This window comes from Cryptomeria japonica, chromosome 7 (genome assembly GCF_030272615.1).
Source record: "Cryptomeria japonica chromosome 7, Sugi_1.0, whole genome shotgun sequence".
Classification (NCBI taxonomy): domain Eukaryota; kingdom Viridiplantae; phylum Streptophyta; class Pinopsida; order Cupressales; family Cupressaceae; genus Cryptomeria; species Cryptomeria japonica.
This window is the reverse complement of record NC_081411.1, coordinates 662,970,171-662,985,342: the sequence shown is the minus strand read 5'-3', so window position 1 is coordinate 662,985,342 and position 15,172 is coordinate 662,970,171. Positions and strand designations below refer to the sequence as shown.

The 15,172-nt window shown below is 32.3% G+C and overlaps 1 protein-coding gene across 1 annotated transcript; it reads right to left on the bottom strand.

Moving 5' to 3' along the window:
- Window positions 1–2,333: 2,333 nt before the first annotated feature.
- On the bottom strand, window positions 2,334–9,982 carry LOC131856898 (gibberellin 2-beta-dioxygenase 7-like). Its single transcript, XM_059208855.1, has 2 exons — window positions 9,594–9,982; window positions 2,334–2,631 (listed from the first exon to the last, which is right to left on the bottom strand). The coding sequence occupies exons 1-2, from the start codon at window positions 9,980–9,982 to the stop codon at window positions 2,334–2,336; spliced, it is 687 nt and encodes a 228-aa protein (XP_059064838.1).
- Window positions 9,983–15,172: the final 5,190 nt, after the last annotated feature.

Sequence of the window (15,172 nt, the reverse complement as noted above, 5' to 3'; positions counted from 1 at the left end):
AAATATCTAAAACTATATATAATATCCCTATACATATGCTAATTAAATAAGATAGTATAACATTGAAGTTCAATGAAACTAAGTAGTAATCTATTTTCAAGAAACACCAGAGGTTTCCATAGTATTAACTTTAAAACCAAGGCAACATTTTTAAAAAGCTTGCAAGATCAATAAAGTCTTAAAGAAGTTAGCAAAGAGTCCATAAATTAACAATTATAATAATAATTGAACGAAAAAATTAAAAAATATAAAGACCCTATCCTTCACTTTTTTAAATTATTATTTAGAAAAGATCAAATTTGATTGGAAAGAAGAGGGCAAAATATCTATTAGGGGTCATTAATGCTGAATAATATATTGTCACAAATCTATGTGATGTTAAAGAGATGATAATAATATTACTCTTAGGAAGAGGACCATATTTGTTCACGAGGATCTACTTTTATTTTAAGTATTTTTATTTAACAATTTGTTTCGAATGCTATGTATAAATAGTTAGAAAAATGCATTCTTTAATTGAAAATACATTAAAAGGAAACATAAAATAGTTAAAAAAGATTGATTTTGAAATTAATCTTTCAAGGAATCTTTGAAATATTAATATTTATATATATATCATACAATATTAGAATATTATTTGACATAAGAAATCAAATATTATTCTAAAATAAATTAAAAAATGTTGCACAAAGCTCAAACATTGGTAGAGAGCATTTAAAATTGTAAAACCCAATGGAAAAGAGGAATAAATGCAACTAAGAGTGGCAATAAATTAGGTTTGATTCTTGACAACGTTTATTTAAATTTTTGTTTTCTATAAAATCCTTACTTACTCATTTAGTAACAAAGTATGAAGAAAATTTCTAATTTCTAATCTAGCGCCTCTTGTGTACGTTATTACTTATTAGTTCAAGAAATCAAGATAATGAAAGTTATGTGCATTGCATTAATAGCATCATAAAAGAATTCAACAAAGGCTTAGATAACATGCTTTAAAAAATATATAAAATGCAATTCTCTTATGCACACTTCGTACTAAGTGAGAATTATAATGTTCTTTCTCAAGTGATCAACAATCCAACTGCATTTATTAGGTTTTATTTTTATTTTTAAGATAAGTGCTACCATTAATGGAGATAGCTCCCTATATTGCTTGAGACTATGAAAAATTACATATAGTTTTAGATAGGGGAAACCCACTCGTTTATGCACACCCAACATTTTCTATACAAATAGACCCAAAATTACATAAAGAACCAAAATTATCGTCCCACACTATCCAAATAGATCCCAACTTCTCATCCAACACTACCTTGAAATTACCCCTACCCCCCAATGGCTTGATAGATCACACCAGCGAATTCACCAATGCTGATTGCATTGCGGGTGGAGTTCTCCGAAAGCCACCAATCATCAGACTTAGTTACCCTTCAAAAAGGTTCCATATTTCCATTGAATACAACACACCTAAATACCTCCCACGCATTCTCTCTGAATATCTTCAATCTCTTGAGCTCTTCCTTCCATACTTTCCTACGGGCCATCTCACAAATGGTGTCACTATCTACAGATTCAACATCCTCTGCAAAATCCTCACGATCTTCCCCATCCTCATTGCCTTCTTCTTCACCGCCATCCTCTGAATCAAAGGGTAAGTAGTTTTAAAACTAGAAGTATATTTTCAGTATGCTCACTTTGACATCTTCCTCCATACTTAGAATGGCGGCAATGCTATCCGCAATAAATAGTTTTATGAACCCTGCAAGCAGTTCAACCATGTGCTCCCCCGAGTCGATGATATCCACCAGAGGCAAGAGAGCGGCTTCCAACACCATAGCATCACACCAATGTCTATCAAAATTTAGAGTGATGCCCACGAGGCCCTGAACAGAATCATACACATAATCTTCAGTGTGAAACAGGTTTCTCAACTGCATATTCAGTGTGTTTTCGCAATTCACACAACTGACCCTTCCAAAGTATGCCATTGCCCAAATTTGTCTCTGCAAAGCTCCCAAAACGACACTCGCACTTTCCTATTTTGCCTTTGCCAGACGACTTCGCCATATAAGGTTGTGATTTGTGATGTCAATCAAATGAACCTTGCCCATATCCTGTTAGGATCTCCCATTCTGCAAAATGCCATTATCGATGCAGAAGCAACTTCTAGGCATCATGATGGACTGTTCGGGGGCCATGTGATCCTATCGCCAAAGGGACAATTTTCCTGCTCGCATTCTCAGACTTGTACTTCACTAGTGTTTATCAAGGTGCCACCACAATGCTCCGGTAGCTAGTAGGGTCCAAAGGTCGTAGACATGCTACCTAATCCCCTATCGAGGATATCTTTGGCAGTCCTTCAGGCATTGTCCTTTGATATCCTCCGCAACAGATGTCTGGCAAAAGTAGACAGGGTCATCATATTCTCCAACAACAAGGTTCACAAGGTAATCAACCACCTGATTCCCTTCTCTGTAGACATGCCCAATCTCGTAGCTCTCAAAGTTCTTTAAATGCTCTTTTACCATAGGAACCCATTTATTAAGCTTCCAGTTATGAAAACTTGACCGACTGATTCCATCTATTATAATCTGTGAGTCGCCCTCAATTATGATTCTAGAAATTCCTTCCCTAACACAGAGACATAGTCCTACCTCCAGTGCACAAATCTTTGCTTCATTGTTTGTGGCAACTCCAATGCCACCAAATAGCCCATGAAGGATATTGCCCTGTTCATCCTGGATTATGGCTCCAATACCTGATTCCCTCGGATTCCCCTTACCGGCACCGTTGAAGTTCAATTTTGTCCAACTCCTTGGAGGGGTTTTCCATGATGTTTATTGTTGTGTGGTGAGTCTGAAGTCAAGAGAAAAACTATGGAAATATATCAATATTAATTGCTTTTCATAATAATAGATGTTAGGTTTATATTCATGATGTGAATTTATTTTGGTCGTAGATTATTATAGAGATAAAATGATACATATATTAAAATATTTATGTTTGTGGGTGATTATTTATGTCTTAATCTTATACATCTACATATAAATTGGTTAGTTATTTGATGATGGTAACAAAAAGAATAAGCATTTAAATATGTAGGACAACTCTAGATGCATTAATTTATTAATTTATAATATGTCATTGGGTAATGTATCATGTAATAATAATAATGACCAAGTGATAGATGCATTTTAGAAGAAACTAGCTTATAGGTGGATTGTGTAGGACCAAAGAGTAGTTTGGAACATCCTTTAATCTATCTCATCTAGCCACTCTATAAGCAAGGTCTCTTATGTATCGATATTGATCAACCAATGTTGAATTATGATATGTTCGTCTAATTATTGACCCTTTACATCACATTATTGAGTGAATTGCCCCACATGCCATTTCCTCCCACAATTTAAAGATCTACTACCTCTTCTTGACATAGTATCTAAAATGAAAATTTTGAAATTCATCATCTATCAACATGTATTTAACCATTTATACTAGATGTAGTGTGAGAGTTTCGTGTTACCCAACTAAATGACCATATAGTAGCTACCTAAAACTTTCCTCTACTTCTCTAGCATAGGAAAAATCTATTAGAAGTATAAAAGAGAAAGGTAACTTCTTGGAATAAACATCCACTATGACACTCAAATTAATCCAAATTGCCACATTAATGGAAATCACTTGATTTTTCATTATCATTGAAGATAAATTCTTAAACCTACAACTATTATCGATAACAACATAGAAAGGGGATCTAATTGTAACATGTTGTGAGTTGCAGGAATGAGATATTATCTCCCCTTGTGGTCCTCTTGGGGGAAGGACCTTTATCCTTACCATCTTTCATTACTAGCATATCCTTAATATTTTTTCTTATTTCAACAACCTTTATTCATTCTATTATTTATCTTACTGACTTAAGTGAATGCATGTTAAAATACCACGTTCATCTATTTCTTCATAAATTCAAGCATTATCCTTTGACATCAATAATGACTAGCTATCTCATCTCATGCACCTAATCTAGGCCACTTTATTTAACCAAATGGTCACCTTTATAACCATTGATGATATAATCTATTTTTCATTCAGTTATGTTCTATCACCTTTAGCCATTAAGTACCTCCTATTAAATCAACAAATCATTATCTAAGTTTCTGTTGGGTTGGCTATATCTTTAGTCATAGGGTACCTCCTACAAAACCTTTAGATAATCATCCAATTTCTATTGGGTTAACCAATATCTTTAGTTGTAGGATGGATCTTACCAAATAACTATTTTTTTAGTTTTTAGTTAACATTAAAAATTTAGAGAACTTTGGTCTATCCTGGCATCTTTCATAGGCGATTATTTGACATAACTCACCATCATTTCTATAGGTCATTTATAGAAGATTTTGAAGACTTTCAAAAAGAGTTGTAGAATGAAACTATCTATCAAAATTGAAAGGTCCCTTCTATTTAATTTTAAGGAGACTATAAAAAATCTATTTGAGGTCTAATTTTCTTTTATATACATCAATATCACTCTTTGGAACCACGCATGATTATAAGTTTGGTAATTATTAGGTGAAATTGATCTATTTATTATATTTTGTCTCTATTTTTCTATCATTCAAGAATAGAAAAATTATATTTATATTAGAACTTCATATAGAGGTCAAGAGTTTGGATTTTGAGACACTCTTACATTTCTTTACCAATATTCCATATCAACTTTAGGATTCCAAGTATCAATTTACAAGGTGTAACCATTCTATCATGTATATCAACACTTTGTAAGTTTGCATGAAATTACATATGCACTATGATATTTGAAAATCTTGAACCTCCAACAAGAGAATTCTTGACAAGCTTTCAGGCCACAATATCTTCATGAATAAGGCCACTCCTTATCGATGGTAGATGGTGGTCATCAAGAGAGGTCCATATTGTCATTTTAGTTGTTAGGTCTAGGATAGTCCCAATCCCAATTATCCTTAGGTTCTGAAAGTTTATAAGTAGCATCTTTACATGATTCTAAGTGTATTCTTATTAAGAAACTCTATCTCATGGGTTCATGTCAAAGTAATTTTTAATTAATTTTCTTATTTTCATTTGTACACCATTATTTTCTAGTTTGAGCATAGTTTGTCTATTGTCTTGTCAAGTGCTAGTCTCGATCTCTAACAATTATTAAATTGATTTTAGATTAGTTTAAAATGGTCTTACAAAAAAATAGTCTGTAACATGTATATGCAAACAAAAACATGCTCTAAAAGAACCATTAGAAAGGTGAAAGATAAAAATTACATTAAAATATTACACAAAAACCTTTTAGATTCTTTATCATATTCTTCAATAAAATGTGTTTGTATTTATATATTATTATATTATTACATAATTCAAAACATCATATAATTATATAACTTCTTATATAAACAATGAAAACACATTTTTTTAAAAAGAAATATTTGCATATTTAACTGATCAAATGAGTAAGTCAGTTGTAACGACTTTTCACTTCTTTTAACCAAAAGGGCGCATTTACAACGTCGGCCATTAACTTAGTCTCTGGTCGGCACAGATTCCACGCACAATTTTTTTTTTTTTAAATTCATTTACAAAATTATTTTAATCAGCTAGTCTGTTGTGATATATTTGTCATTCAGTAGTTCGTTCCGTCGAAAGAATCCATCGTTTGTCCCAAACAATCTTTCCAAACCGAGCCTGAAAATTCCACCTCCAAAAAATGCTTTTTAAGAATCCAGATTCACACAAGAATTCAGTGGAACAAGCAGAGATAAAAGTACGGAATGGCAATTGCATTTATGTTATATTTCTAATGAGGTTTTGACAACCTTGTCACACCCCGACATAGGTTTCAAAACCTTCACTAAGATCTGAATCATCTTTATAGGGCACACTTAGTGGTTCACATTTAAGTTCTTTATGTTGTAAGGTGCGTGCATTTGGTTTCCTTATGTTGTGTTGTGTAGCGCAGCACTCGGGTTTGTGAAATGGCTTAACCATCGGTGTCTTATGGATTATATAAGTCTAATGGTTGACTCGAGTTTGTGACATGGTTTAACCACCTCCTATGGATTCTACAAGTCTATTGGTTGTATTGGACATTAACAAGCTGATCTTTTGGTGCAATGACAACCGTACTTCTAACACTCCAAAAATTCTCTTTTCTTTAATTTTAAAATGATATGAATAATGCATTGCTCTTTAATATGGTTGTGGAAATCTTTTTCAATTTTGATAAGTTTGGGAGAACTTTATCGGATTTTGATGGAGTTATGGGAATATTGTTGGGTTTCAACACAAGTTTTGAAACCATGAGGAATCAAAACCACACTTCAAATATCTTTCTCTTCCAATAAGAATCACTCTATTGACTTCTACACAATTCTAGACAAATTTTGACACTTTATTTTTAAATAAAAGAGGATTGTGAAAGGATAGTCGAGCTTTGACAAGATTGTGACAACCTCGTTGAAGGTTGATCAAGTTATAAGAACCTCATCGCAAGTTGAAAAAGGTTTCAAAACTCAACCGTTTTGCTAATGACATAATACATAAACAAATTTTTCAAGAAAAACTAAAGACTAAAGGTTGTGAACAGTTGACATGAGAAAAATGAAGGCAAATAACATGCTCGGGGCAACATAAGGATAGGAAGTGATGACATATAGTAGTTTGGAATGAACCACTATGTATATATGTAGTGAGTATTATTTCCCTACACTCTATTATCATTAATAGGAGAACAAATTTAATTTTGTCATAGAGGAGTTGGTAGAGGTTTAAATTCATTTAATGATTCCAATATCATGTGAGATATTTTGGGAAATTTCTTTTTGGTACATGCAAAATTGGAAAGGGCATGTTTATAGTAGTTAGAAATAAGGATATTTATGTATCATTTATATTTGGAGAGACTCATTGTCAAAGCTTCATTTTTAGTGGAGATTAATACTTGATGTTTGCCAATGGTTTCTACTTTACTTTGTGTGTGATTATTAAAGAAATAAGGTCACTATTACTAAATGTTGACTATCTTGTGGAATATATATTATGCTTGATTATATTCTATTTAGTGCTTGATTTTGTAAATAACACAAAAAGAGACCTTAAAATGGTTATGTCTAGTAGATAATGAAAAACGAAAAAGGTGAAGAATTTGTTAGGTTTAAATACTTAGCACAATATTTAAATAAGAGGTTGGAGTATTTTTATTATTTCAAGTTAGATTCGCTCTTATAGATGATAATTTGAATGAGATGCACCAATTTCAATTTATCTCCCTCCATGGAGCAAGGGGGGCTTGGCATTTCTTGGAAAATCTTGTGGATAGTGTATTTACGTTGGTTTAGTTTCCTTTGTACACTAAAGGATGGATTCAATTATCATAGCATTGGAAGAGGGACATTGACACTTTCAAAGGAAATTGGACTCTTAAAGGATATTTTTTCTTTCATATACAAGAACTAGAGGAGTTATTCGCCACATTTAGAGGAGTAATGGACTCTCCGAGGAGAGATGTTCTCTCATTGTGCATGGAGGATAATCTCTCACATGATAAAAATGATTTGTAGCTTTTACAATAAAAAAAAAATATGCTGATGAGTTTAATTTGGTGTGTATATAGTGAGCAAGGAGATTTAGTGGAGGTGCTTCATCAAATTTTTATATGGGCTATTATGTTCAATTCATGCAGTGTTTCGTACTTTATTTGGATTGCTATAATAAGGAATGAATCTTAGAAATATATGACATCCTAGAATAGCTTAAAACTAATAAATAATATTTTAAATTAACATGTAAATATTTATTAATAAATAAATATTACTTTACAAATAATAATAAATAAATAAATATCAATTTTAGCGATAGTAAATAAATATTATTGTTAGTTTTAGGAAGTTACTTTCTCATAAGTATTTAGGTGGATAATGCATGGTAAATAATGACTTTATAAGGAATATTGTAATACAATGGAAACACATATTGAATGTGTGAAATACCAAAGAAATCAATATTTTATTTTATTATGCAATCAAGGTGTAATCTTATGTCTTTTCTCGCTATTTCATTAGATCTCTAATGAATTTACATTCTCTAGTAGAAGGTATTAATTACAAACAACATCATATCATCAAAAAATTGTTGGTGATTTAATTCTTTCCTATGCAAGCATCTTGTAGCCCCTTTGGATATACCATAGTCTTCAAGGCCCTAATGTACATGCCAAGAGATTCCATTATTTAACCGTTATAATATAGGGGAAGAGCTGAGATCTATTTTCCTTATATTGAGAGAGGATTGAATGAAATCTTCTATCAAGCCCTAATCATCAATAAGACATAGAAAAGTAGTAACAACTCTATAATTAGGCTCTATAATTTAATCAAAATCCAAAATTCTCAAATAAAATAATCCATGTTCAAGTTCAGTTAACTCTATTATAGAATTTGGATATATCCAATTTAATAAGAATATATTTCCTCTTGATTGCTTGTAAAGAATTAACCAACTCCTACCCCATGGTTATGTCATCTATGATTTACATTCCTTTGTACAAATCCCCATGTTTTATGGTTGTCATTAGAAAAAGGTAATATTAAATTCATACATAAATTTAGGTATCTACAATTGGTAGCCCATCACCTTGCTCAATACCTGTATAAAATCATCATCAAACACTTAGCTTTGAAGCTACGCTATCTCCTTAAACTATACAACTTGAGAATATTGATTTAATTAAATTAAAATACATATTACATAACATCATTACAATTTAGACAGACATGCAATGGGCCCAATGATCTCAACACCAAGCTCTTTCAACCAAATTTGAATTTACCAAGTTTTGTGATTATATTGAGTGGTCCTTTATCCTAGCAATGCTTAAAGCCTTGGGATTTAGATATCAATTTATTCAATCCATTTGTAAACTTTTTGTTGATGCCTTTGTTTGCATTACTATCAATTGTTGACAATCTATTTTTGGAATTCTTTTAATCTATTTGTCAATGATAACTTCTATCTCTAACTTTGTATATTCTTGCTATCAAAGGGTATAAATACCTCCTAGCTCATTCTACTTCTCAAGGACTACTTAAAGGTATTGCTTTACCCAATTCTTTAACTCATTAATGGTAAATGGTAGCTTTTCTAATGATTTTTTTCACTCCTAGAAGATGAAAATAATATACAACAATCTCTTTAATATTTAGACTTGTTTGCAAGGCCTCGAGCTCTACCATTCAATCAAAAAGACTCGTTGCTATCAACAATCCTTCCTTCCTAAGCCTTATTGGCTTCATAATTCTGGATGGAAGTGGATTAATTGTGTTTAAAAAAATAGTTTTTGGGAAATCCTTTTCCTTCTAGGAATATTTGCTCTCTTTATGTAAAGATTTCCTTGTTAGATTTGAAAAGAAGTTGTAGGTTACATTTTGAACCCTTATCTCTAGTAGAAAAATTATAGATATGCTCCAAGATTCTGGCATTCAATCCAAGAACCGAGTTTTATTTATTATTTATGAGTTAGGGTTTGAATCTCAAATGTTTAAAGAAACAGAAACCCTCGAAATTTAACATACCTAAACATTGCTGATCTTTCCTCCTGTGGCCATATCTTGTTGGACAGCTCGTTAATGGAATCGGATTCTGGTAAATTCAGCATGGTGAAGCTCTCTGTGTTGCCCCTGCGATGATAGCTCATGACTGGATCACAAGTGACGGCTCTTTCTTTGGCTTCTGCTGACACAGAATATATTTGGCGACTCTGGAACTCCATTTGTTGGAGAAGATCAATTGGAATTCCATGGTTTCCGACATAGAAAACTCCCCATTCTTTGCAGGCTTCTCTGACCGCCGCTAAGGCAGGATTGTTCTGAAGGCAATTTAGGGCTTCACGATCAAAGTCGGATGGAAATTGTGAAATGTCGATTAGAGGGAGATCGACATGAGATTGCAGCGAGAAAAGCATGACAGGAATTTGAGAAATCACCCAAAAAAAATACAAAAAAAACTTATTCCGATGAATTCTTGTGCAGCTCTCGATTCTTAAATAGCATTTCGGAGGTGGAATTTTCAGTCCGAATTTGGAAAGATTCTTTGGTGCAGACGATGGCTTCTTTCGCCTGGTCGACAAATATATCACATATCATAATTTTCCTCGGTCGAAGGGAGGAAACGAGAAACTTTAGCTGATTAAAATAATTTTGTAAATGGATTTTAAAAATAATAATTGTGCGTGGAATCTGTGTCGACCAGCGACTAAGTTAATGGCCGGCGTTGTAAATGGGCCCTTTTGGTTAAAGAAGAAATCCTTTGTATTGTGTGTTTATTGTTTATATAACAAGTGTCATATTATTAAAAAAAAAATGTGTCACATAATGATAAGTATTTGCTTCATAGTATTGTAATAAAAATATTTGTTATAACTCTTAATAATTATAATTTTGAATTATTGTTATTTCAAAATTGTCTAACTTTCACTTCAAATATCTTTCTCTTTGAACAAGGATTACTTCATTGACTTTTACACAATTCTCGACAAATTTTGATAGAATTTATTTTCAAATAAAAGAGGTTGTGAAAGGATAGCTGAACTTTGACAAGGATGTGACGACCTCGTTGAAGTTTGATTAGGTTATAAGAACCTCATCACAAGTTGAAAAAGGTTTCAAAACTCAACAATTTTGCTGATGAAATATTACTTAGACAAAACTTTGAACAAAAACTCAAGCCTAAAGTTGTGAATGGCTAACATGAGAAAAATGAAGGCAAATAACATACATAAGACAACATATGGATAGGAAGTGTTGTCATGCAATAGTTTGAAACGAGACACTACATATCTATGTAGTGAGTATTAATTCCATAGTCTCTATTATCATTAATAAGAGAACAAATTTAATTGTATTGTGGGGGAGTTCATAGAGGTTTAAATTATTTTTTTATGATTCCAATCTCATGAGACTTCTAAATGGGAAATTTAATTTTTAGTATATGCTGAATTGGAGAGAGCATGTTTATCCTAGTTAGAAACAAGGATATTTTATGTATCATTTATATTTGGAGAGATTCATTGTCAAAGGTGCATTTTCAGTGGAAATTAACATGTGATGCCTACCTATGGTTTCTACTTTACTTTGTGTGTCAAAGAAACAAGGTCACTATTACTAACTATTGATTATCTCGTGGACTATATGGTATTCTTGATTATATTTTATTTAGTACTTGATTTTGCACATGAATTGAAAAGAGAGCTTAAATTGGTTATGCAACAAATATCGAAGAAAAAAGTAAAGAATTTGTTAGGCTAAAAAACTAAGCACAATATTTAAATTGGAGGTTAAAGTTTTTTTTATCATCGATCTATATTCTCTCTTATAGATGATTCTTTGAATGAGCTGCACCAATTTCAATTTACCTCCCTTCATGGAGTAAGCGATGCCTACAATTTCTTGGAAGAACTTGTGAATAGTGTAATTTTTAAAATAAGGCGATGTTAGTGTATTTACATTGGTTCAATATTTTCTTACACTAGAGGATGGATTTGGTTATTATAACATTAGATGAGGGATATTGACAATTTCAAAGGGAAGCAGACTCTTGAAGGAGAGTTTTTATCTCATATACAAGAACTAGAGGAGGTATTTTCAACACATTTAGAGGTTTAATGGACTCTTCGAGGAGAGTTGTTCTCTCATTGTGCATGGAGGTCAGTCTCTCATGCAATACATAGGATTTGTAAGTTTTACAATCAAAACATCTACTAATGAGTTTAGTTTGCAATGTCTTGGGTTAGAAAGGAGACTTATGATGAATAATGATGAACAACAAATACCCTAAATTGTATTGAGAGGGGGGGGTGAATCAGTACAAACAAAAACTTTCTTAGCAACTTATCAAGTCAAAGCAGTATCAACCAGTTGTCTTCATTACTGAACTTAACCATGACAATACCAATTAAACACTGTAAGACTTCAAACAACATATACCGATAAGTCTGAACACTTCAAATACATTCAATACTTGATAAAAACTTCACCCATAAACATATGCATGTGGTATACCAGTAATACCATAACCTAATAGCTCTGCATACATAATTACTAAAACACATAATACTTAATCATCACATGAAAAATGCACAACTCACAATACACAGATTTTTCACGTGGAAACCCAAATGGGAAAAACCACGTTGGGGATGAATACCCACAAGCTTGTTTTGAACTCTTTTGAAGCTCGCTCTGTTAGGAGCCTAGTCCGGTTAAATACTTTACAATAAGGTTTTGCTAGGAACCGATCCTGTTAAAGATCACTCAGTTAAGGGATGGCTATATGCCCTGTTAAAGGTTGAAACCCTATTAGAGGCTACCTCGCTATAGGATTTGAAGAACTCAATCATCTTGAGTCACTCGGTTAAAGGATTTTCAATAAGCTCGTTAAAGATACCCGGTAAAGGGATTTTCCAACTATTGAAATGGTTCGAAGACAACAGGTAAAACTCTGATTTGATAATAGCACTACATGCCAAGGCAGATCCTTTTCATTTCCTCTACTCTGCAATCACACTCTACAGTTCTCCTCTTATTGGCCTGACAAGTATCTCATCACTCGGATACACACACAACATTTGCCAACAACTTACAACAACAAACATCACCGACCTTATAGACAACAGTTAGGTCGGTAGCATAAACCCTAAACCCTAAGCATCTTAGGTTTACAATACAAGCGGTCCAATCCTGACCGTCCAAACACTTTGCATAGAGCAATACAATCTCAAACAAATCACAAGACAATCTGCATCATTCATTCTTCACCGCATATGGGAATCAGTAATCCATCACACTTATTTCTCACACCGCTAAGAAGAATGTTCATTCCCGAGGTAGACATTTAATGCAATTGATCTTCACATGCAATATCCTCAAGGAAATCCTTCACGCGCACAAAACTGACGTGGCACCTCGATCTCATTCTTATTTCTTAGCTAACTCATCACAGAGTATCATTGGTTGAATCGCACAAGCTGGATTGCCAAACTGGAAACCCTAGAGTTGAGACTACCAACCAGTAATCACGCTTAGTGAAACCCCGACACCAGTTCACAACATCTCTTCATACCTCTTTATACCGGTTCACCAACTTCTCTTAAATCTGCATACTGGTTTACTTGTACTTATTGACATCAATGACAACATACATTATCATCATATCAACATGCCAGTTCATCATATGCCAACAATATCCAACAACTTAACATGCAATGTTTTGTATTTTATTTGAATTTCTATAATAAGGAAGGAATGTTAGAAATATATTACATCTTAAAATAGTTTAACTAATAAATAATATTTTAAATTACCATAAAAAATTTAATTGATAAATAAATGTTAGTTTACAATTAATAATAAATATATATAAATTTTGATTATAGTAAATAAATATTACAGTTAGAACTACTTTCTCATAAGTATTTAGGTGGTTAATGCATGGTAAATAATGGCTTTACAAGGAATATCGTAATACAATTTGGAAACACAAATTGAATGTTTAAAATCCCAACGAAATCAATATATTATTTTGTTGCGAAATCAAGGTGTAATATTATGTATTTTCGGACCATTTCAAAATATCTCTAATAAAAGGTGTTACAAAAAACATCATATCATCCAAAAATTATTGGTGATTAATTTATTTCCTATGGAAGAATTTTGTAGCCCCTTTTGGTATCCCATAGCCTTCAAGACCCCAATGTACATGGCAAGAAATTCCACTATAATAATTATAATATAGGAGAAGAGCTCAAATCTATTTGTCTTATCTTGAAAGAAGCTTGAATATAACCTTCTATCGATCCATTAATCAATAAGAAATAAAAAATTAGTAACAACTCTCTATTCAGACACTATAATATAAGCAAAATTCAAACTTCTCAAAAGCATAATCCATGTTCAAGTTCAGTTAACTCTATTATAGGATTTGGATATATCCAATTTAAGAAGCATACCTTTCCTCTTCATGGCTTATATGGAATTAATCAAATCCTACACCATGGCTATGCCATCCATGATTTAGATTCCTTTGCACAAATATCCATGTTTTATGGTTGTCTTTAAAAAGGATAATATTAAATTCATACCTAAATTTAGGTATCTAAAAGAAATCTACAATTGGTATCCCATCACCTTGCTAAATGTCTTTATAAAATCATCACCAAAGCCTTAGATTTAAAGTTACACCATCTCCTTAAATTGCGAAACTTGAGAATATTGATTCTATACATATTAGATAACATTACAATTTGGATAGACATGGAATGGGCCCCATGATCTCACCAACAAGATCTTTTCACCAAAGTTGAATTTGCTAAGTTTTGTGAATGTATTGAGTGAACCTTTATTCTAGCAATGCTTCAAGCCTTAGGATTTAGATATCAATTCATTCAATCTATGTGTACACTTTTTTTTATGCCTTTGATTTCCTTACTATCAATGATCGGCAATCCATTCCTTTTGGAGTCTTTTATTCTATTTGTCAAGGATTCCCTCTACCTCTAGCTTTGTATATTCTTTCTATAAAAGGGTATGGATATCTCCTAGCTCATTCTACTTCTCAAAGACTAGTTAAAGGTATTGCTTTAGCCTATTCTTCAAATCATTGGGTGAATGATCTTTTTTTTTCAATGTTTTTTTCACTCTTAGAGGATGAAAACAATATAAATAAAACTCTTAAAGTATTTAGACTTTTATGCAAGGCCTTGATCTCTACCATTCAATTGAAAAAACTTGATGTTATCAACAATCCTTCCTTCCTAAGCCTTATTTTCTTAATACTTTTGAATGGAAGCGAAATAATCATGGTAAAAAAGAAGGTTTTTGTGTATCCCTTTTCCTCCTAGGAATACTTGGCCTCTTTATGAAAATGAATCTCCTTGCTTGAATTGAAAATAAGTTGATTTATTGGGTTATCAAACCCTTATCTCTAGTTGAAAAGTTTTAAATATGATCCAATATTCTTGCAAGCATGCATGTCTACTACCCCTTGTTAGAAAATTATGTTAGTGGTCAAATGAGTTAAGAGTGATAATATGTGAACTATGTTATAATAAAAGTGAGTTATAATAACAACTTGTGTAGCTATTTTAGGTGTGATAGTA

Coding starts and splice junctions, on each gene's coding strand:
- LOC131856898 (XM_059208855.1), bottom strand. CDS start 9,982: ATGCTTTTCTCGCTGCAATCTCATGTCGATCTCCCTCTAATCGACATT. Junction 2,632..9,593: donor GAAAGATCAGCAATGTTTAG/GTATGTTAAATT, acceptor TCTCTGTGTTAG/GGAAGGAATTTCTAGAATCA.